At 45.6% G+C, this 23,191-nt stretch overlaps 1 protein-coding gene across 1 annotated transcript in view; it reads right to left on the reverse strand.

The window, feature by feature from the left end:
* Positions 1-23,191, reverse strand: part of SOGA1 (suppressor of glucose, autophagy associated 1) — a 77,105-nt gene that overhangs the window by 22,326 nt on the left and 31,588 nt on the right. Inside the window, 6 exon segments of the mRNA XM_025469968.3 lie at positions 4,171-4,401; positions 5,353-5,478; positions 8,068-8,208; positions 11,035-11,697; positions 11,699-12,217; positions 12,892-12,954. Coding sequence (XP_025325753.1) covers positions 4,171-4,401; positions 5,353-5,478; positions 8,068-8,208; positions 11,035-11,697; positions 11,699-12,217; positions 12,892-12,954 — 1,743 coding nt within the window.

Here is a 23,191-nt window from a genome sequence, read left to right on the forward strand (position 1 = left end):
GATTTGAGAGAGAGAAGGAGGGAGAGCACAAGTGGGGGCTAGGGGAAGGAGCAGAGGGAGAGGGACAAGCAGATTCCCCACTGACCAGGGAACCCCATGCAGGGCTCAATCCCAGGACCCTGAGATCATGACCTGAGCTGAAGGCAGATGCTTTACTGACTGAGCCACCCAGGTACCCCATAATATCTAATTATGTCTATTTCAATAAACATCTATATTTCTATTAATTATAAACACATATATTATTTAATTTTCTACACTTATCTCTTTTTTTTAATAAAGATTTTATTTATTTATTCATGAGAGAGAGAGAGAGAGAGAGGCAGAGACACAGGCAGAGGGAAAAGCAGGCTCCATGCAGGGAGCCTGATGTGGGACTCAATCCCGGGACTCCAGGAGCAGGCCCTGGGCTGAAGGCAGGCGCTAAACCACTGAGCCACATAGGGATCCCTTTATCTTTTTTTTTTCTAAAGTAAGTTTCTTTTTCTCTTTGTTGCTCAAGTACATGGAAATATCTAGAAAGGTTTATACCAAATATGGAGGATTTGCCTGAGACAAACTGACTTAAAATATAGATTATGTGGTCTCCAATTCACTTCGGAGGGGGTAGGAGAATATCCAACTCAGAAGCCAAAACTGGCTTCCTAGAAAATCAATATGGTGGTTAAAAAAAAACAATATGGTGGTTCCCCAAAATATTAAAAATAGAACTACCATGTGAACCAGCAATCCCACTTCTGGGTACATATCCAAAGGAAATGAAATCTGAATCTTAAGGAGCTATCTGCAGGCCCATATTCACTGCAGCATTATTCACAAAGCCAAGATATAGAAATGACCTAAGTGTTCACAAATGAATGGATAAAGAAAATGTGGTGTATGGGATGCCTGGATGGCTCAGTGGCTGAGTGTCTGTCTTTAGCTCAGGGCATGATCCCGGGGTCCTGGGATTGAGTCCTACATCAGGCTCACCGTGGGGAGTCTGCTTCTCCCTCTGCCTGTCTGTGTTTCTCATGAATAAATAAATAAAGTCTTTAAAAAAAATGTGGTGTATGTATATACAATACCATAGAATATTATCAGTCATAAAAAAGAAGAAAATCTGGGACATCTGGGTAGCTCAGTGGTTGAGTATCTGCCTTTGGCTCTGGGCGTTAATCCTAGGGTCCTCGGATCAAGTCCTGCCTCAGCTCCCCAGAGGGCGCCTGCCTGTCCCTCTGTCAATGTCTCTGCCTCTCTCTTTGTATCTCTCATGAATAAATAAATAAAATCTAAAAAAAAAAAAAAAGAAGAAGAAAATCCTGCCATTTTTGATAACATGGATGGACCTAGTAGACATTCTGCTAAGTGAAATAAGCCAGATACAGAAAGATAAATACTGCAAGATCTCATTTACATGTAGAATGGAAAAAAAGCCAAACTCATAAAAGAAGTGAGCAGAACAGTGGTTGCCAAGGGCAGGGAGGAGGGGGTGGGGGTGGGGGGTGATAGGGAGATGTTGGTCAAAGAGTACAAAGTTTCAGTTATGCAGGATGAATAAGTTCTGGAGATCTATGTACAACATGGTGACTATAGTTAACAATACTGTATTGTATAATTGAAATTTGCTGAGAGTTGGGATGCCTGGGTGGCTCAGCAGCTAAGTGCCTTCCTTCAGCCCAGGGCATGATCCTGGAGTACCAGGATCAAGTCCCACATCAGGCTCCCTGCATGGAGCCTGCTTCTTTCTCTACCTGTGTCTCTGCCTCTCTTTCTGTGTCTCTCATGAATAAATTAAACCTTAAAAAAAATTTAAAAACTGCACACACACACAAAAAAAAGAAATTTGCTGAGAGTAGACCTAAGTACTCGTACTATTGAAAAAAAAAAAAGAGGGGCACCTGGGTGGCTTAGTTAGTTAAGCATATGACACTTGATTTCAGATCAGGTCATGATCTTAGGGTCATGAGATCTAGCCCCATGTCAGACCCTGTGCTGGGCATGGAGTATGCTTACGATTCTCTCTCTCAGGGTACTTGGGTGGCTCAGGAGGTTCAGCATCTGACTCAGGATTTCATGGGTCATGATATTGAGCCCAGTGTCAGGCTCTGGGCTTAGCAGGAAGTCTGGCTTAAGATTCTCTCCCCCTCTGTCTCTCTCCTCATTAGCTCTCTTGCGCTCTCTCAATGTGAGCATGTGTACTCTCTCATGAATAAATAAATAAAATCTTTTAAAAAGAGAGACAACAGACAAAGAGGCAGAGACATAGGCAGAGGGAGAAGCAGGCTCCCCCAACGCAGGACTCAATCCCAGTATCTTGGGATCATGCCCTGAGCCAAAGGCAGACACTCAACCACTGAGCCATCCAGGTGTCCCTAAATAAATAAATCTTAAAAAAAAAAAAAGATTCTCTATTTCTCTCTCCCTCTGCCTCTACCTCCTCCCCCAAACACACACTCTCTCCCCCTCTCCTTCAAAAAACAAAAACAAAGAAAAAGAAAGAAGGAAAGAAAATGTAACTATGTGAAGTGATACGGACATGTTAATTAGCTTGATTGAGGTGATCATGTATCAAAATGTTAAGTTGTACCCCTTATGTATATACAACTTCTGTGTTAAAACAAATGTGGCTTGGGATCCCTGGGTGGCGCAGCGGTTTAGCGCCTGCCTTTGGCCCAGGGCGCGATCCTGGAGACCCAGGATCGAATCCCACGTCGGGCTCCCAGTGCATGGAGCCTGCTTCTCCCTCTGCCTATGTCTCTGCCTCTCTCTCACTCACTGTGTGACTATCATAAATAAATAAATAAAAATTAAAAAAAAAGATGAAAAAAAAAAACAAAAACAAATGTGGCTTATACATATATACAATGGAATATTATTCAACCTTAGAAAGAAAGGAAATTCTGCAACATGCTACAACATAGATGAACCTTGAGGACATGATGCTCGAAGACACGTGAACTTAAGCCAGCCACAAACGGACAGATACTATGATTCCTTTCATATTAGGTACTTAGTGGACAAAATCACAGAGGCAGAAAATAGAATGGTGGCTGCCAGGAACCAGGGGAGGTGGTCATAGGGAATTTTCTAAGGGGTACAGTGTTTCAGCTGTGCAAAATGAAAAGAGTTCTGAAGATGGATAATGGTGATGGTTGCATAGCACTGTGAATATACCTAATATACACTAATGTACTGTAAACTTAAAAATGGTTAAAATGGGGGGGGGGGGCACCTGGGCTACTCATTACATTATGCATCTGATTCTTGATCTCAGCTCAGGTCTTAATCTCAGGGTTGTGAGTTTTAATCCTACATTTGGGCTCTATGCTGGGCTCCATGCTGGGTGTGGAGCCTACTTAAATTAATGAATTACGTAAAATAAAATAGTATATTCATAAGTCAAAAATAAGCAGCAATAAAAAATGTACTGGATTGTTCCCCCTATGAGCCACCAAAAAGCAACAAAAACTACTTCTATAAAATTTGGTGAATCTCAAAAAATTATATGGAGCAAACAAAGCCAGGCACTAAAGACTACATGCACTTATATGAAGTTTTAGATTAGGCAAAATAACCCATGGCAAAAGAAATCAGAATAGTGCTGACAGCTGGGGTAGACATATTGCCTGGAATAGTAGGGATCTTTTGGGATCACTGGAAATGTGCTCTGTTGTGATCTGGGTTGGGGACTATACAGATGTATGTGACAAAACTTCATCAGTTGTACACTTAGGATGTGTGCACTTTATTATATGCAATGTATACCTTAAAAGAGTTACAAGCAGTATATACTCTATCTGCATATAATATAGAATTAACAAAACTAGATTATTAAATTTACCTAGACACCATTGCCTGCTGAGAACTTTGAGGTTCATTACGAAGGGAAATGAGCAAGTATTAGAGAGGTGTTAAAGACCTATCAGCCCCCAAAGAGACTTTCTCCTGGTGAGGCAGGACCAAGTCTGTCTTTACCATAGTATCCCCAGCACCTGCCACAGCGCCCAGTAAAGAGCTGGTTCTCAACAAGTAGATGCTGAACAAGTGAATGAATGCATGGATGGAAGCCTGCAAGCTGATGGCTTGGAGATGAGCCTCAGCGCTATGTCAATGCCAGCTAGGTGTCCCTCTAGTTCTATCTTCTCCGCCCTACCACCTGCCCTAGTCCTGGTACCAGGGGAACCATACCTCAAGGAAGTCATCCCCCTCGCTGGGCAAAATCTTGCCCTGCCGCCAACGCTTGAGGAACCACCTGAGCTTCATGAAAAGCAGCAGGAAGTTGTGTTTGAACTGTTGGGACTCCTGCACCAGCATGTTCTTCTCCTGGCTCCAGAATTTCTGCTCCAGCCTCCGCTGGAGGCTCAGACTCTGCAGCTCAAACTCTCGCCTCAGGAGCGCCCTCTGCTGGTCCTCCTTCAGCTGGGAGGGAGAAAAGAGAGTGAGTGAGCACCCCCGCTATCTTCCCAGCACTACCCCTTGCCATTCCAGACCTCAGATAAAAGACAAGAAAGTTTGGGAGGTGGCTGTTGGTGATCCCTGCCAGGGACTCTACCAATATCAGCTCATTCTGTTGAGATAAACTCCAGGGAAGAGAAGTTCATAAAAGCAGCAGCAATCACAATTATGGATCGTTGAGAAGTAGGATTTGAACCCAGCTCTGCCTCACTATAAAAACCATGACATCACATAATGAGCAAATACTGGCTGCCAAAGAGAGTTCACAACAACTCTCACATCTGATAAGGAACCTGGGATGGTGAGCAATGAAGGCAGGAAGGGGTGACCCATATGGAGTACAAAGTACATGCTGGGAGAGAGACTATGCTAATCCCTAGGAAATAATGCAATGTCATGACTTAGCAGAGACTTGGATGTGCAGCCTGGGAAAAGTGCTTCAGCTCCCTAGGCATCAGTCTCCCCATCTATGAAATGGGGACACCTCACAGGTGAAATCCTGAGAACTAAAGGACATAATGTGTGAAAAGAGCATTGCACAGCCCTGACATACAGGAAGGGCTTCGTACATGCTTTCTATTAGCAGAACTATCAGCTTTGATTAGTGGCCAGACCTATGGCCCTTTCTGGTACAGGTTTTGAGCTCTGATGGGGGCAATATGTCATGGTTGGGAATCTGAGGCCCAGAGAGGAGACAGGATTGGCCTGAGGTCAAACAGGCAGTCAATGACCACCCCAAGATTCCAGTCCAAGTTAATGCACAATCAAGTACAGGGAGGGCCAAAAGACTCAGGTTTCCCGATGCCCTTAGCTTCTGGAGCCTCGTGGAACCCTAAGGTGTCTGCCTTCACTTCAAGGAAGAAAAGACAGAGTCGGTGCTAGGGTGAGGGTGGGGGGACACAGGGCACCACCCACCTGGCCCATCTTCTGGTTGAAGTTGTCGGCCTCTTCCTTGCGTAGCTGCCGCTCCTGGGAGAGCTGCTCTTGCAGGCCCCGGAGGCTGTCATGAGCCTCTGCCAGCACGAGCTGCAGCTCCTTGATCTGGGATAAGGATGAGGGACACAGACAGAGGGGGAGAACAGGAGGGGGACAGAGCCGTGGTCAGAGGACAAGAGTAGAGGGGGGTTCCAAGCTGTCCTTGGAGTACAAATCAGGCACATTGGCTGACCCTACTTCAGGAAGTTGTTATGACAATTAAAATTGTGCACATCAAATCTAGCTATTATTATAATGTCGCCTGGATACTTTCTCTTTGAAATACATTTGAAGAAAATGTAAGAAAGAGAAAACTAAGGTTGATTCACAAAGATGTTCCTTGTCTCGTTGTTTATCACTTCAAAATTCTAGAAACACCATGGATAAATAAAAGGCATTAATATGTGTGGTTAATAAGTCTATACATATGTAAAAGTCTATTCAACTGTACACTTAAGGGTAGTGTCCCTCATTGCACGTATCTTATTATGTTATGCTTCAATAAAAAATAAATAAAAGAGGGACACCTGGGTAGCTCAGTGGTTGAACATCTGCCTTTCACTCGGGTTGTGATCCCAGAGTCCTAGGATTGAGTCCCACCTCAGACTCCCCACAGGGAACCTGCTTTTCCCTCAGCCTATGTCTCTGCCTCTCTCTCTGGGTCTCTCATGAATAAACAAATTAAATAATAAATAAATAAATAAATAAATAAATAAATAAATAAATAAATAAATAAATAAATAAAATATCCTTCAATAGGAAAACAGGAAGGACATGGACACATACACTTAAATGTGAACGGTGGTTAAATTGATCTTAACTTGCCTCTTCATATCTTTACTTGATGCTGCTTAGGGGGGCTTTGCTGTACTTATGTGTTGCTTATAATGACTATATAATAAAATCCTAAGAGAAAGACACAGTAAAACTCTACATTTTGAGGGGAAATTGTATTTATAAGCATGTGTAGCTAAGTACATGTTCTGTTTAGACAACATTTAGGCAATGTTCTGTTAGACATCTATCCTGTTAGATGTCAGGATGATGACTAGATGAGGACCAGAAGGGAAGCTTCAAGGACAGGTCAAATGCTCTGTTTACTAATGTGCTCGCTGATGACACAGGAGTGTTCAGTTTGTGAAGGCTGTTTGAACTGTCCACTTACAATACAAGCGCTTTTCTCTGTGTTTATATACTTCAATTTACAAATGTTTTTTTAAGTATTTCTGGCAACACAGAGAAATTTTTATGCTGTCATGTTAAGCAGGAAAAAAAAAAAAGGAAATGTCATCTGCCACTCCTACATAAAACCTTCCCAGGCATGGCAAGATGTCCCTCTGTGAAAAAAAAAAAAAAAAAAGAACCCACATATTATCTGACCAATAACATGGAAACTTAGCAATGGCAGGTACTCTGACTTAAGGTCTATCTTGTATGCTTATTTTATATTAAAGATCCTTGCAGGGCTGGATACTACCTGCTGTCTCTGGTGTTCTCCTTGAACTCAGTGCCTAACACAGAACCTGGCAAATGCAACTGCTCAGTAAAGAGTGGCTGAATGAAACAATAACTGAATGCATGCAGGTAAGCTGGCCTATTTCCTTTTCTCGGAAAATGAGACCTAAGTATCTCATGTTGTGTTTTGTTTTGTTTTTTCCCCTTTATGCCATGGCTGCTAGGAAACTCGGACTTAGAGAGTTTGATCTATCAAGGGATCTTCTCCCCCTGGATACTTACAGACTTGCCTTCCTGGGACCACAAAATTGCCTTCTCATGGATGTTCAGAAGAAAGTGGTGCTTAGGTTAGGGCACACACAAGGTCCTCCATGGCTCAGGAGTCCCAGGGAAGCTCCATCCCAATCCATATGAGCCTTTTCCTACTTCAGGTTCATTTATGAAGTGCTAACAGAGACTTAGAAGGCTTGGGAGGGACTCAGAACCACCAGGAATTCCTCGGACCAGGGAATCCGAGAAATTCTACAGCCACCACCCACTTGAATTCTCCCATGTTACAAATGGGGGAAGATGCAGCCAGAGAAGGGGAACATGCCCAAGGCCACAAAGCCACAGTGATGGGTGCCCTGAGGCCCTGGGATGCGTCATCCTCCTCCTCCTCCTCCTCCTCCTCCTCCTCCTCCTCCTCCTCCTCCTCCTCCCCCAAAGGGGACCAGGCTTTAACAAGGCTTTTCATGCATTTAATCCTTTCAACAGCCCTCTGAGGGATCACCTTTATTGTAAAGGTAAGAAAACTGAGATAAGAGAGGTAAAGTGACTTGTCTACAATCTCACAGCCAGTACATAGCAGATCCATAATCTGAACCCAGTCAGCCTGACTATAAAGACTGCTGCCCTCCTGCTAAAGAAATGAATGGTTTCATTAAATGACATAAATTATTCAACTCCCAGTGAATTTTAGTATAGCAAAACAAAATCCATCTCTTCAAATGAGTTTATAAGCTTCCTTTTATCAGGCCGAGAGAATGGCTCAAACGTCCTTGTCTCCCTTTTAGCCCTTGCTGCCAGGAAGCAGGGAACGAAACAGAGTACTCAAAGTCCGTATCATCATCAGCTAAGCTTCTCCACGGATCACCCAGCCTCTGGGAGGCCCCAGCCACTCTCCTGCCCTCCCCCTTGCTTGATCAAGCCTAAACCCACCTCAGAGGCATAGGAATCATTGTCTTCAGCTCTGTAAGGCCTGAAGTTCCGGCTGGGGTCAGGCTTGGAGTCCAAGTCACCACCACGGAAGGGCTCTCGTATCCTGGGTTCCCATTCCGGCAGATCCCTGAAGTCAGGCGGCTGCACCCAGAGCCATAGGCAGAAGAGATGAAAGGTAATAATGAGGAGGGGCTCAACGGGTGCCAGAAGCAGCCAACCCTCCTGCCCCAGGGCTCTGGTCTCTACAAAAGGCTCTGATCAGCCACCTGAGGGCTGGGGCCTCAGTGGATTCAGCTCTGCAGCCCAGATCCAGCCCTACAACTACTTGGTGAGTCTCCGTCCAAAGGATGAATGAGTAGCTAAGTGGTGAGTGCAAATCCTGATCTGGTGAATGTCTGTCTTGCACACAAACCTTCCGAGTCAGCCTCAACTGTCCTACCACACGTGCAGCCCCAGCTCATTCCTACCTCAAGAAGAACCAAGGGTACATAGACATGGCCAACATGCACATGAGAAAATGCTCTGCATCACTTGCCATCAGAGAAATACAAATCAAAACCACAATGAGATACCACCTCACACCAGTGAGAATGGGGAAAATTAACAAGGCAGGAAACCACAAATGTTGGGGAGGATGCGGAGAAAAGGGAACCCTCTTACACTGTTGGTGGGAATGTGAACTGGTGCAGCCACTCTGGAAAACTGTGTGGAGGTTCCTCAAACAGTTAAAAATAGACCTGCCCTATGACCCAGCAATTGCACTGTTAGGGATTTACCCCAAAGATACAGATGCAATGAAACGCAGGGACACCTGCACCCCGATGTTTCTAGCAGCAATGTCCACAATAGCCAAACTGTGGAAGGAGCCTCGGTGTCCATCGAAAGATGAATGGATAAAGAAGATGTGGTTTATGTATACAATGGAATATTACTCAGCCATTAGAAACGACAAATACCCACCATTTGCTTCAACGTGGATGGAACTGGAGGGTATTATGCTGAGTGAAGTAAGTCAATCGGAGAAGGACAAACATTATATGTTCTCATTCATTTGGGGAATATAAATAATAGTGAAAGGGAATATAAGGGAAGGGAGAAGAAATGTGTGGGAAATATCAGAAAGGGAGACAGAACATAAAGACTCCTAACTCTGGGAAATGAACTAGGGGTGGTGGAAGGGGAAGAGGGCGGGGGGTGGGGGTGAATGGGTGATGGGCACTGAGGGGCACTTGATGGGATGAGCACTGGGTGTTATTCTGTATGTTGGTAAATTGAACACCAATAAAAAATAAATTTATTAAAAAAAAAAAAAGAAGAAGAACCAAGGGGGACACCTAACATGGGAGGAGTCTGCTTGCTTAAAAAAGCAAGAAAAATCAAGCCAGATCAACAGACTAAAGATATTATGGCACGATACGCCGTGTAGCTATCAAAAAGAAAGAGCTAACTCTCTCTACAGACATGGGAAGATCCCTTACACTGCTCTCAGGAGGAATATGCTCCCTGCAACTCAGCCATGCTCCTTCCGGTTATGCTGCCTTCACACAGACCACTCCCTCTGCTTAGAACACTCTTTCCCTGCTAATTGACCCTGCTGTTCTCAGCTCAGATCAGAGGCCTTCCCTGGCCTGGAGTCTAGATCATTTTCGTTGTTCCCAGAACCAAGTGCCCTTCCTTGAGAGCCCTCATATCTGTCATTTCACATTAAGTGGCCTGATATTTTGATTAACATCTTTCTTCCCCACTAGATGACAGGGGCCGGGGTGAGGCAAGAATCAGGTCTGTTTTTGCCTACCATGGTACCTCCAGCACTGACACAAAAAGTATATGAGCATTAAAGATAGCAGCATAAGCACATGAACCACTAGATACATTACACAAGAAAAATCAGTTGTGTGGCCACAGTACTTATCACATAAAATAACTTGGGTGAAAAACAAGTACATGAGAGGATACATACAGTAAGACTTAAAAGGGCACGCTATGATGATATGGTCTGGGTCTGACCCACTTGACACATACAGCCACTGAGCACTTGACATGTGCCTACTGGAACCAAAGTGCTGAAATTTCAACTGCATGTCATTTTTACTGATTGAAATGTAAGTAGCCACATCTGGCTATTGGCTTCTGTACTGGACAGCCCTGCTCCAGACTACTAATAGTGGAACCAGCAGGCAGTAAGAAGCAGCAAGGAGGAGGCGCTCTCCTTTTTATCAGGCACGTCTGAAACTGCTTGAATGCTATGGATTACTTATTGCAAGGATGCTTTTTTTAGGGGGAAGACAAGTACATTTGCTATTTTAGTTTTTCTAAGTTGTATTTTATAGACATTAAGCCTGGAAGTTAATTCCTTTAGGAAGCCACGTTTCTTGCCTTTGCCTAAGACCTGACTGGATCCTTTTTTTTTTTTTCAATAATACGTGTTTTAAGATCAAAATTGCAAAAGAAACAAGAATAAAGAACAACCTGGCAAAAAAAAAAAAAAAAAAAAAAGGCCTTTTCCTCCTTTGTCCCTTTTTTAAATCACCCCTCTATGTAACAATAGTAAATTACTAAGTGAATTGTGGCATATTTACTAATTAAATCATATCCAATAATGAGAATGAACACAGTATGGCTATGTGAGACAACAGCGAGTGAAAGAAGCTGGGCCCAGGAGAGTGTGTGCTGTATGATTCAGTTTATATAAAGTTCGAAGATGGAAAAAAGTGCATCAAGAGAGGGGTTACCCTCTTGATGATCTCTCTTGATGGGGTTAGTGGCTACAGGAAACATGAGGAGGGGCTCCTGGGGTGCTGGTCATGTTCTAGTTCTCATTCTGGGTGATGATTACACCAGTGTGTTCCCCTTCGGAAAATTCATTGAGCTGTACACTTGTGGTGGTATGCCTCTCTGTCCTATGTAGGTTTCAGTACAAAGTTTCTAACAAAAAAAGGAATAGGGCCCGTGACTGGGACATCTTACCTGGAAGTCTGAGCCAAGGTCTTTGGCCAAAAGAATCTCCTTGGAGGGCCCCTGAGAGCCCAAGGCAGGCAGCGTTGAGAAGGGCTCCGGTTGCTCCTTGGCAGAGCTCCCGAGGACGCTGTCCGCCTTCCGTGTGAAGGCATTGAGCTCCTGCTGGAGCATGCTCAGCCGCATCAGGATGGCATGGATGAGCTTGGTGTCCCTGGGACCCTCGCTGTTGTCAGGGGCTTCATGTAGCCGAAAGTCAGCACACTCATTGTCCAGATACAGGCGGAGGCCGGCCGAGAAGCCGTTGGCATCAGCCACCAGGACATCGATGGCCTTGCTCACCAGGGCGGCCTGCTCCCTCAGCCCAGGCAGCGCTTCGGCCTCCCTGGCTCTGCAGAGCCGGGCAGCGTGGGGGCCGTGGGCCTCGCCAAGAGCAGCGGGCACACACTGGGCAGAGTCCCCAGCCTCGGCGTCCGTCTCCAGCATCGGCCGTGTGCTCTGGCAGGAGGCAAGATCACAGCGCTGGAGGTTGGAGAGCAGCACCCGGTTCTCATACTGCAGCTTCTTGACCTTACCACTGAGCTCCCCAATCTGCAGCTTGGCAGCTGCCAGCTCCTCCTGCGAGGGCTCACTGAGCACAGAGCAGCTGTCTTCCGACAGCGTCACGTCCAGCTCAGTGCTCTGAGCGGTACTTGGCCAGCTCGGTCAGCAGCAGCTTGTTCTGGTCCTCCAGCTCTGCCGAGGAGCGTCGGAGCAGCTCAGCCTCCTCCTCCACAAACTGCAAGTGTCGCCGAAGCTCCGCCAGGCTCTCGCCGCACTCACTGCCACCCAGTGTAGAGAAGGCCAGGCGCGCCTCCGCACCTCCGCAGCCACCGCCGTGATCCTTCATGTCGTCCATCTCTGCCCGCAGGCCTCGGTTTTCTACCTCCAGCTCCACGATGCGGCGGCTCAACAGGTTAGCTTCCTCCTCCACCAGCTTCAGATGTACCTTCAGCTCGGTCTCCCGAGAGTGAGGCGCATCGGCCAGCTCCTCGGCGGACAGAGCGCTGTCCAGGTCACCGTAGAGGGAGCGGTACTTGAGCAGCTCCTCTTTCATGCTGTCGTTCTCCTTGGCGAGCTTGGTGAGCTTCTTGCACATGAGGGCTGACTCCTCCTTTGCAAAGTGCAGCTGGCACTTCAGGTCTGCACTGTCCTCCTGGGGCCCGATGGGCACAGAGACAGACATGATCCAGGAAGGTTAGCATCGCGAGGCTCAGTACCAGCCACAGCATTTTGGGGAGCAATAACTATGTGCTGGGGGTAGGGCAATGAATCCAACTAGGCTCTGACTCTCAAGGAGCAGGGGAAGGAGAGAAGGATACCTCCTTGACATTGCAGCAAAGATGGAGCATAGTACAGCCTGGGAAGTCCAGGCGGGCTTTCTAGAGTAGGTGATATCCTGCCAGGCAACTGTTGCTGCTACTACGACTTCCATTCCTACTAGGGTGTCCTCATTTGTAAAACGGTGCAATAAAATCACTTCCTCATAGAGCCATAGGGAAGATTAAATGAAATAATGCACAAGAAGTGCCTAGCACCCTGACAATCCAGGGCCACTTGAGGCTAACTGTACTCTATGCCTGACCTGTGCTACATCTATATATAGCACTTTATCTGTCAGGATGGGAACCATGGGCTCCGGGCATGGTTTTGGGAAGTGAGGTGAGTATCGAAGCTAAGAAAATGAAAGAGGAGGGTGGGGTTGAGGCTGGGGAAGAGTGGGCACCTCCAGGGACCCCCCAGGACCACTTGGAGTTAGGCCTTGGCCCTTCAGATTCAAACCTGCCTGTGGGGGCTGCCCTGGGGGCCATGGGGACCGTCAGGAAATACCTGCACCGAAGGCTTCTTGTCTGTCTTCCCCAGGGAGCGGGTTCCTCTTTTCTTCAAGGAATGCTAGAAAGAAATTAAAACATACAAACAAAACAGAAAGCTCATGTGGGTGATGTGCATCATAGAGTAGTCAAGGTGCCTAGAGTTGCACTGAGGGCCCCCTCCTTGCCCAGCCTAGCCCAGCCACATCCAAGCCTTCACCAGCACCAACCAGTGAGCCAAAGGGGCCTTCTAGAACACCCAGCGGGACAGAAGCATGTGAAGAAAGGACCCTGATCACACCTGCCCAGGGTTCTCCCCCTGCCCCTGCACCCCTACATTAAGATCCAGTTGGCCTGGTCCAAGACCCAGAAATCTGGGTTTCTATTCTTCTGTGCCTTTCATTCTCTCACCAAAGACTTCCTGAGTACCTATTATGTGCCGGGTGCAACTAGGCATAGAGAACACAGCAGTGATCAAGCCAGAGAGGGTACCCGGGGGAAGATGCTGTGCCACTCCAGCCAGATCCCCTGCCTCCTAAGAACTGGGGTGCGTGTTCCCCTAAACAAGACCTCAAAGATGAGTCCCCTCCCAGTGATACCACTGGCTGAGGACAGCCACCTCATTCAAGGTCATGTGCCCTCCATAGGGGTGCCCACATGCAATGACTGGTCCATGCCTCCCTGCCTCAATTCAAAACAACTATAAGTAGCTTTCCCAGCTCCAGAGATCCCCACAGGATTAGCTGAGGCCACTGGTATAATTGCTCTGAAGATCCTTGGTGGCATTATTCCCAAGGGGCCTCTTCCATAAGCAGGCAAATCTTCATTTCAGGGGGAATCCTGTCCTCATAGACTTTAACTTGGAATGCATACTAATAAACAAAATGCAAAAAAAATAACTAAAATTAAAATTAAAAATGCATATGGGTAGAACACATCATAATTACACAGGAGGGACTGCTCAATTTTTCACTATTTAAATTGTAAGTTTTCATGCAAAATAACGCAATAATAATCATAATTCAGAAATCCAGAATTGATATGCAAAGAAATTGATTTTTTTTAGAAATGGATACTTTTAATTAGATAAGCAAATTATTTTTTTTTAACTTTTATTTATTTATGATAGTCACACAGAGAGAGAGAGAGAGAGGCAGAGACACAGGCAGAGGGAGAAGCAGGCTCCATGCACCGGGAGCCCGATGTGGGATTTGATCCCGGGTCTCCAGGATCGCGCCCTGGGCCAAAGGCAGGAGCTAAACCGCTGCGCCACCCAGGGATCCCTGATAAGCAAATTCTACATGAAAAAAACGTACCATAGGAAAGTAAAAGTATAAACAATACCGGGGAAAAAATTGCAGTTTATTGCACTGACAAAGGGTTAATATCCTAAATACATAAAGAGCTTCATAGGGATCCCTGGGTGGCGCAGCGGTTTGGCGCCTGCCTTTGGCCCAGGGCGCGATCCTGGAGACCCGGGATCGAGTCCCGCGTCGGGCTCCCGGTGCATGGAGCCTGCTTCTCCCTCTGCCTGTGTCTCTGCCTCTCTCTCTCTCTCTGTGACTATCATGAATAAATAAATAAAATCTTTAAAAAAAAAAAAAAAAAAGAGCTTCATAAAATAGAAAACAAAAGGCCAACAAACCTATATTAAAATGTCTTAGAGATATGAAAAACTGTTCACAGGAAAAGAAAGGTAAATGGCTTATAACCATAGGAAGATGTTCAACCCTATTCAAGATGGAGAAATGCAAATTAAAACTACACCCTGATACCATTTCTCACCTATCAGATTGGCAAAAATTCAATCATCTGACAATGCATTCTATTGCGGAAGTTATGGAGAAGCAGGAAAAGTCCTATATCACTGGGAAGAATGCAAAATGGCACAAGTCCTATGAAGGGAACTTAAGGAAAGGTTACTAATTTTTGTTAAGGTTAATCATTTTTACTAAAGTTTCTTGATGTTTAAAAAAGTCACTCAGGGCACGCCTGAGTGGCTCAGTTAGTTAAGCGATCCACTCTTGATTTCAGCTCAGGTAATGATCTCAGGGTCTGGGATCAGATCCTGCCACACCCCCTACCATGCACTTAGTGGGGAGTCTGCTTGAGATTCTCTCTCAGAAAAAAAATCCTTTTTAAATGAAAAAAAAAATAAATTTTAGAAGTCACTCAGTTAGATGCAAGAATCTGCTGAACACTCCTCCCATGAGAGGGGTGATTTATATTAGTAGTGCATAACTTAGGTTACTTTTGACTTTTCAAGCTCAACGAGTATTTTTTGAGGATGCTTCCAGGTGTTTGAATACATGCTTCCCCATCCCTCCACCTCTCACTCCCATCCCAGAAGGTGAGAACCACTGACTTAATCCAAGTCCCCACCTCGCTGAAGGTGGGAGAAATGTCCCACAGTAAATCCATAGTGACCTGGGACCAGTTCCTGACAGAGCTCTTGATACAGTTCCCAAGACTTGGAAGGAAAAAATATGCCCTTTGATGAGGGCCAGAGTGGAGGTAGCACAGTGGCTTTCTACCCAGAAGCACATCAGAATTACCTGGAGAAGTTAAATGAAAAATCCTGATGCTTCGGGTCCCAGATATTGTTGCAACTGGTCCAGGGTGGGTCCCAGGCATCAGTATTTTTAAATAGCTTCCCAGGTTAATTCTATTGCCTGGCCCTGGCTGGCACCAGAGAACCAGAGAAATGAACTCCAGCTGGGGTCTGAAGTCTATCTTGGAGCCCAATCAAATCCTAAAGAGACCTTTTGAAATGCAAATGTAGCAGGAAGACAGAGGCTGATATTTCAGACGCTGGGTGCCAAGAGCCGAGAGCCAGTATCTGAGAAGGGCTGATCTGGGATCTTTGAAAAGCGAAGGAGGAGGTAGGAAATGGGGTGATGCCACAGAACAGATCCCCCCACAAACAGCCCCTCCCACAAGTGGCGCCTGGGAAGCGGGTACTCAGAGGGACATCTGGGCATGGGCACGGAGTGAGGGGTGAGGTGGGGGTTCTGAGGAGAGGCTTGTGGATCTGGGTCGGCTTATCACAAGCTATGTGGGAGGGGCTGTGGCCTCAGCTGGAAGCTGACTCTGGCAACCCCACAACACAGAGTTTAGGATCCTGGGCAAACACCTTCCTCTCCCTAAATTGAGTCTCTTCAGGTGACTACAGCCTCTTCAAGTACTGCGGACTCCCTGGAGGGAGGAAATGGGGTGACAGGAAAGGGGGCCAGCGCACTAAGAGGTCCCAGCTACCACCTATAAAGGAATGAAATCATATAAAGTCTAACCCTATTAAAAAACACGGAGGGGGAGCACCAGGGTGGCTCAGTGAGGGTCTGCCTTTGGCTCAGGTCATGATCCTGGGGTCCTGGGATGGAGTCCTGCATTGGGCTCCCTGCAGAGAGCCTGCTTCTCCCTCTACCTATGGTCTCTGCCTCTCTCTCTCTGTCTCTCATGAATAAATAAATATTAGAAAAAAAATGAAGTACTCATAGTTGATACAACATGTGTGTATGATGGGAACATCATGCTACGTGAAAGAAGCCAGTCACAAAAGACCACACAATATATGATATCATTTACATGAAATGTCCATAATAGGCAAATCCATAATGGTGGAAAGTAGATTAGTGGCCACTGGGGGGCGGGTGGGTGACTGCTGATGGGTTTGGGGTTTCTTGTTGGGGTGAAGCAACTGTTCAGGGCCAAGAAAGTGGTGAAGGTTGTACAACTCTGAATATTCTGCAAAACCACTGAACTATATACTTTAAAAAGACAAGCATTATCATAGGTGAATTATATTTCAATAAAGCTGTTATTTAAAAAAAAAACCTAGAGCATGTTACCATTGTTACAAAAATAAGGGATGTGTGTGCATGCACACACACAGGATGGGAAAAGCCTGAAGAATATACAGCAGGCTGTTTACAATGAATATGCAGCAAACTCACACTTGGCCCTCTTCTTCCCCCACATTTTTTGGGGGCGGGAGAGGGACATAGTCCTCCAGCTTTTTCTTTAAATGTTTTTTGGGGGGCTCCTGGGGGGCTCAGTTGAGCATTTGCTTTCAGCTCAAGTCATGATCCCAGGGTCCTGGGATGGAACCCTGCATTTGGGCTCCCCACTCAGTGGTGAGTCTGTGTCTCCCTCTCCTGCTGCCGCTCCCCTTACTTGTTCTCTCTCTCTGTCAAATAAATAAAATCTTTAAAGTTTTTTTTTATTACAAAGTATTTTTTTTATTTTTTTATTTTTTTATTTTTTTTCATTGTTTCTTTTTTTTAATAAATTAATTTTTTATTGGTGTTCACTTTACCAACATACAGAATAACACCCAGTGCTCATCCCATCAAGTGTCTCCCTCAGTGCCCGTCACCCATTCACCCCCACCCCCCGCCCTCCTCCCCTCCCACCACCCCTAACTCTTTAAAATAAATATACAAAAATATTCTCACTGTAAATCTACATAACGCTAACAAACCAGAAGCCCCCCTAGCCATTTTCTTCCCTAACCCGAGGATGACCACAGCTGACAGCTAGCTGGAGCTCCTTCTCAACCTCTGGGTCTGTGTTTAAAATACTGAAATAGATGGTGCTCTTTTAGACTTTTTTTCCTTCCTATGTTTACTTGACTCTGTGATCTTTGATTTTTATAATAAGCACCTTAGTCAGAAGGAAACCCCAAACATCTAGCATTTTTAAGAAGTCTGTGTTCCTCCTACATTATTCTGCATGTTACAGAAACCATGGATACAATATAATCCCATCTTTATTTTCTAAAAATACAAAGAGAAATACACATTGTATGAACAGAGAGGAAGGCCTAAAAAGATAGAAACCAACCTGCTAACCATGGGTTAAGCTGAGTCAGGAGCAAAACTGAGAGAGATAGTTAAGAGAGGCTTCCTTCTTCTATTTTATATAGGTTTACTATTTCTTTTCTTTTTTTTTTTTTTTTAAGATTTTATTCATTCATTCATGAGAAACACAGAGAGACAGAGAGAGAGACAGAGAGAGAGAGAGAGAGAGGCAGAGAAACAGGCAGAGGGAGAAGCAGGCTCCATGCAGGGAGCCCGACATGGGACTAGATCCCGGGTCTCCAGGATCGTGCCCTGGGCTGAAGGCAGGCGCCAAACCAATGAGCCACCTGGGCTGCCCAGGTTTATTATTTCTATTATTTTTTGGATAACACATTCACATTGTTCAAACTTCAAAAAACCACTAAAGATGGTAGGTAGGCAAAATGGGTGAAGGGGACTGAGAGACACAGGCCTCCATTACGGAATGAATAGATCTCGAGGATGAAAGGTACAGCATGGGGAATACAGTCAATGGTATTATAATAGGGTTGCACAGTAACAGCTGGTAGCTACACTTGTGAGCACAGCATAATGTGCTGTGACTTGTTGAATCACCATGTTGTACACCTGAAACTAATGTAATGTTGTGTGTCAACTATACTTCAAAAAAAAAAAAATCACAAAAGGAATACAATGAATCCAAGTCACCAGTTTTCCTGCCAGAGGCAACCCATACAACTAGAGTCTGATGTAGCCATCCTTAGTGGTAGTCTAGACCTAACATTTGTGTGCCTTTTTTTCTTTTTTTAAAGATTTTATTTATTTATTCATGAGAGACAATAGAGAGGTAGAGACATAGGCAAAGGGAAAAGCAGGCTTCCAGGAGGGAGCCTGATTTGGGACTCAATCCCAGGACCCCGGGATCACGACCTGAGCCAAAGGCAGATGCTCAACCACTAAGACACCCAGGTGCCCCTATTTATGTGCTTTTGTAATAATATTTTTGCTTCACTGAGCTTATGTTAGGGGAAAAAATGCATATATACATTTCTTTTTTTTTTAAGAGTTTATTTATTCATGAGAGACACACAAAGAGAGAGAGAGAGAGGCAGAGACATAGGCAGAGGGAGAAGCAGGCTCCCTGTGTACAGCCCAATGTGGGACTCAATCCCAGGACCCCAGGATCACAACCTGAGCCAAAGGCAGAGAGTCAACCACTGAGCCACCCAGATGTCCCTATACAAATGCATTTCAATATGTGTATGCATAAAATAGGAAAATGTACTGCAAATATATGCCCCTCCCACCCAAATAATAATTTGGTAATTACTCAGAGTAATTCCCTCTAAATAGTGGATTACAGGAGTGCCTGGGTGGCCCAGTTGGTTGAGCATCTACCTTGGGCTCAGGTCATGATCACAGGGTCCTGGGATCAAGCCCCACATTGGGCTCCCTCCTCAACAGGAAGCTTGTTTTCCCTCTCCCCGCCTGCTTATGCTCTTTCTCGCTATCTCTCTCTTTCTCTCTCAAATAAATAAAATCTTTATAAATAAATAGTAGATTACAGATGAATTTTTCCTCCTTATGACTCACTTGTACTTTCTACTAGTCTTTCTCTATTAAGATATATAACCTGTTGGGGGGAGGGGGAAAATCATAATGAGATGTTTTTAATATGCTTTTCCAAGAAAACTCACTGGACACCTTTCCAAGTGGCAGAGAATAAGCTCTGGGTGGCATGAATCTTATTAGGAAGGGAGGGCAGTGGACAGAGAAGAGGGGCCAGAGCCGCAAACCCTTTCAAGACCAGAGTAACTCCAGCCTTTTCCGGGGGGAATTGACCCTTCCTGCCACCTCATCTAAGCCATGTGGGCTCCCACACTACTCTTTGGCTCTGGAGGGAAAACAAGGCAGGCTCACAGAGCACAGAGACTTCCTCCTCTCTGCAGGGCAGCAGCTGGCCAGGCGGCCTGGGGGGCTATGGTGCCCCTCCAGGGAGCCAGGGCCTGTCAGAGCCCCTTTGTGGAGGCCCCAGGGGCAGATGTTCTGGCCCCAGGCCTCTGGAGAGTGGGAAGGAAGGGGCAAGGGAGGACAGTCCCAGGCACCAACAAGAATGCCGGTTGCTAGGTGACGGACCCCAAGGGCACATTCTTTGGCTTGGCACACATTAGGGGCTTCTCCACCTACCAGCAACTCACAAGGCTACCTTTGAGCAGCCAGGGTGGTGCCTCTAAGCATCCTTGGTCTACCGGCTTCTAGTAGGAGCATGAGCTCTGTCCTTTGTCCTTCTCCAGAAAACTAGTAGATTGTGTCCAGCATGCACAGAAAGGCTGCCTGAGACCAGCTCCGGAGGGGCCCCCAGCTCTCTAACACGTTGCCTGCTTCCATGCTGCCAGGAAACAAAGATCAACCTTCAAGGAATAAAGTGAACCTTCTGCCAAAACAGCTGGGCAGATTTTCACCAAATATGGAAGGGATATTTGAAAGGGTCTCACTGAAAACACAGACTGTGCTATGTGTACAAAATTGACTCTAGAGGGGACCTGGGGTGCATCTCAAAGACTGCAGCATTATTCCTCCAGAGCAGCTGAAGCAGCTAGAGGCTGAGTGGCTCCAGGCTGGGGGAGACACCCTCTGGGGGAGGAAGCAAAAACTGGTTTAGACGTGAGCCCCAAAGCAGAAGTTGCCAGGACACACAGCACCAATTGCAGGCATCGATTTCCAATGTAACTGCTCCTTCCAGGGACAAGGGTAGCTTATAGAGACAGTGCTTTGCTAAGTAGGCAAAAGAAACGAATCTCTTTAAAGTAAATGCTACTCTGGACCCACAGCCATGTAGGAGTTGTAAGGGAAACGAGGATAATCAGTATTCACCGAGCACACTTTACCTGCTTGTCTCTGAGAAGTAGGGATTCATATTCCTGTTCTACCTTTTTAAAGATTTTATTTATTTATTCATGAAAGACACACAGAGAGAGGCAGAGACAGAGGCAGAGGGAGAAGCAAGCTCCATGCAGGGAGCCCGATGTGGGACTCAATGCCGAGACCACGGGATCACACCCTGAGCTGAAGGTAGATGCTCAACCATTGAGCCACCCAGGTGTCCCATATTCCTGTTTTATAAATGAACAAACTGAGCCCTGGAGTAGTTATACAATTTGTCCAGCATTACAAGTAAGTAAGTGGCAAAGCCAGAATTCAAACTCAGGCCCATATGACCCCAAATTCAAGTTTGCCCTGCATCACATAGACCACTACCCAGCTGCATCAGATGACACCACCAGCAGAATCAAGATTTGAACCTAGGTGATCTAATGTCATGGTCAGTACCCATCAGAGCAGAAAGCAGGACAAAAAGCCTGTGCCAGAGACAGAGATACTCAGCTCCTTTGGAGGTTTTGAAAACAGGTAGGGCCCTAGGAAGGTACCTGGATAGGGCATGGAGGGTGGGGCAATACCCACCAGCCAGTGTGACTTTGGGAGATAGAGTCCTGGGTTAGAATCCCATCTTGGTCTTTTCCCCAGTCCCATCCATATGAAGCAGGCCACTCATTGGTATACACACAAGAGAACTGAAAACATATCTTCATACAAAACCTGTACTCAAATGTTCATAGCAGCATTATTACACTAGTCAAAACGTGGAAACAATCCAAATGTCCATCAACTGATGAGGGGACAAACAAAATGTACATCCATACACTGGATTATTATTTGACCACAAAAAGGAAAGAAGTACTGACACATACATGTCAACACAGATGAACCTTAAAGTCATGATGCTGCGTGAAAGAAGCCAGTCACAAAAAAATCACATATTGCATGATTCCATTTGTATGAAATGTCCAGAACAGGCAAATCCACAGAGTGGAGATTAGCAGTTGCGGGGAGCTGGAGGGCAGGGGGCACAGGAAGGGACCACTGGCAGGTACGGGGTTTCTTTTGGGGACAATGGAAATATTCTAGACTTAGATCATAGTGACAGATATACAACATTATGAATATATCAAAAACCATGAAATTTGACATTTTAAAATGGTGAATTTTATAGTATGTGAATCATATCACAGTTAAACTATTGTCAAAAAGAATGCCACCTGTAAAATGAAGATAACAACACTAGGTATGTAGGGAAGCTGCTGGTTTCACAACAGGAGGAGGTACATAAAATGCCTGGTGCGGTGCCTGGTACAGAGCAAGCACTCACACACAGCAGCTATATTCTAATACATCACATCAACACTCGTATTGGCTTTCTGCCTAAAATACAAGAACGGGGGAATGATACTGAACAAGGGGGAGGCTGGTGTTACGATTCTTGAGCTGCAACCCAGCTGGGCAACAGTGCCACTGCAAAGTGCAGCTAGGGCTGGCCACCCTCCCTTCTCTGGGGGGGTGGGGGGGGGGCGGAGAGTGATCTCCATGGCAACCACATCAGCTCAGGCCAGGGGCTCCTGTTCCCAGCTGGGTGACAGTATCGCCACAGCAACCTGTCAGGATGGCAAAGGCAGATGTAGATGAGACTCCAGCAGCTCTTGCAAAATTGCTAAGGGACCCTCATCTCCATGGAAACCATGTCAGGAAGGAGGTGGGGGTGGGGGGAGAAGGCAATCAGCAAATAAACACAGGGCCATGCCCCCTTGCCCAGATCCTGAGACACCAAAGAGCATGCCAGGGAGGGCCAGATGTGCCTTGTTGACATTGCCTTCAAAGGGGAAGTGAACCAGTATTTCTGGAGCACCTACTGTGTGCCTGGCACCACACAGGGCTCTTTACATGCTTGACTACATTTCAAATTTCACAAATAATCACCCCCTCTCCAAAACCCACCTTACTACAGCATTAATTAAAAGAATACAAAGCAGGACACCTGGGTGGCTCAGTGGTTGAGTGTCTGCCTTTGGCTCAGATCATGATCCCGGGGTCCTGGGATGGAGTCCCAGGGGGAACCCATTGGGTTCCCCATGGGGAGCCTGCTTCTCCCTCTGCCTATGTCTCTGCCTCTCTCTGTGTGTCTCTCATGAATAAATAAATAAAATCTAAATAAAAAATAAAATAAAATAAAATAAAATAAAATAAAATAAAATAAAATAAATAATAAAATAATAAAATAATAAAATAAAAAATAGCAAAGTCATTTCCCCTTGCTATTCCCACCGTCCCTCACTCCTTAGTTCAGTGGATTTTCCTCCAGACTTTTGCTAGGCATTTGCAGACATAAATGCCCCAAACCAAGTCTGTTCTGACGCTCTTTCGAAATAATTAGTGGGATCACACAATATGTGTGTGTGTGTGTGTGCGCGCGCGCGCACATGGCGCACATGCGCACCCATGTAGCCCTCTTTTTTTTTGTTAAAGACCTCTCTGCATCAGTACTTATATATCTACCTTATTCTTTTTTTTAAATTGTGCTGAAGTACACATATGAAATTTACCATTTCTAGTCATTTTCGAGTACACATTTCAGTGGCATTAAGTGCATTCACTTTGTCAAGAAACCACTATTCATCTCTAGAACTT

The sequence above is a fragment of the Canis lupus genome, chromosome 24 (assembly GCF_003254725.2).
Source record: "Canis lupus dingo isolate Sandy chromosome 24, ASM325472v2, whole genome shotgun sequence".
NCBI classification, from domain to species: domain Eukaryota; kingdom Metazoa; phylum Chordata; class Mammalia; order Carnivora; family Canidae; genus Canis; species Canis lupus.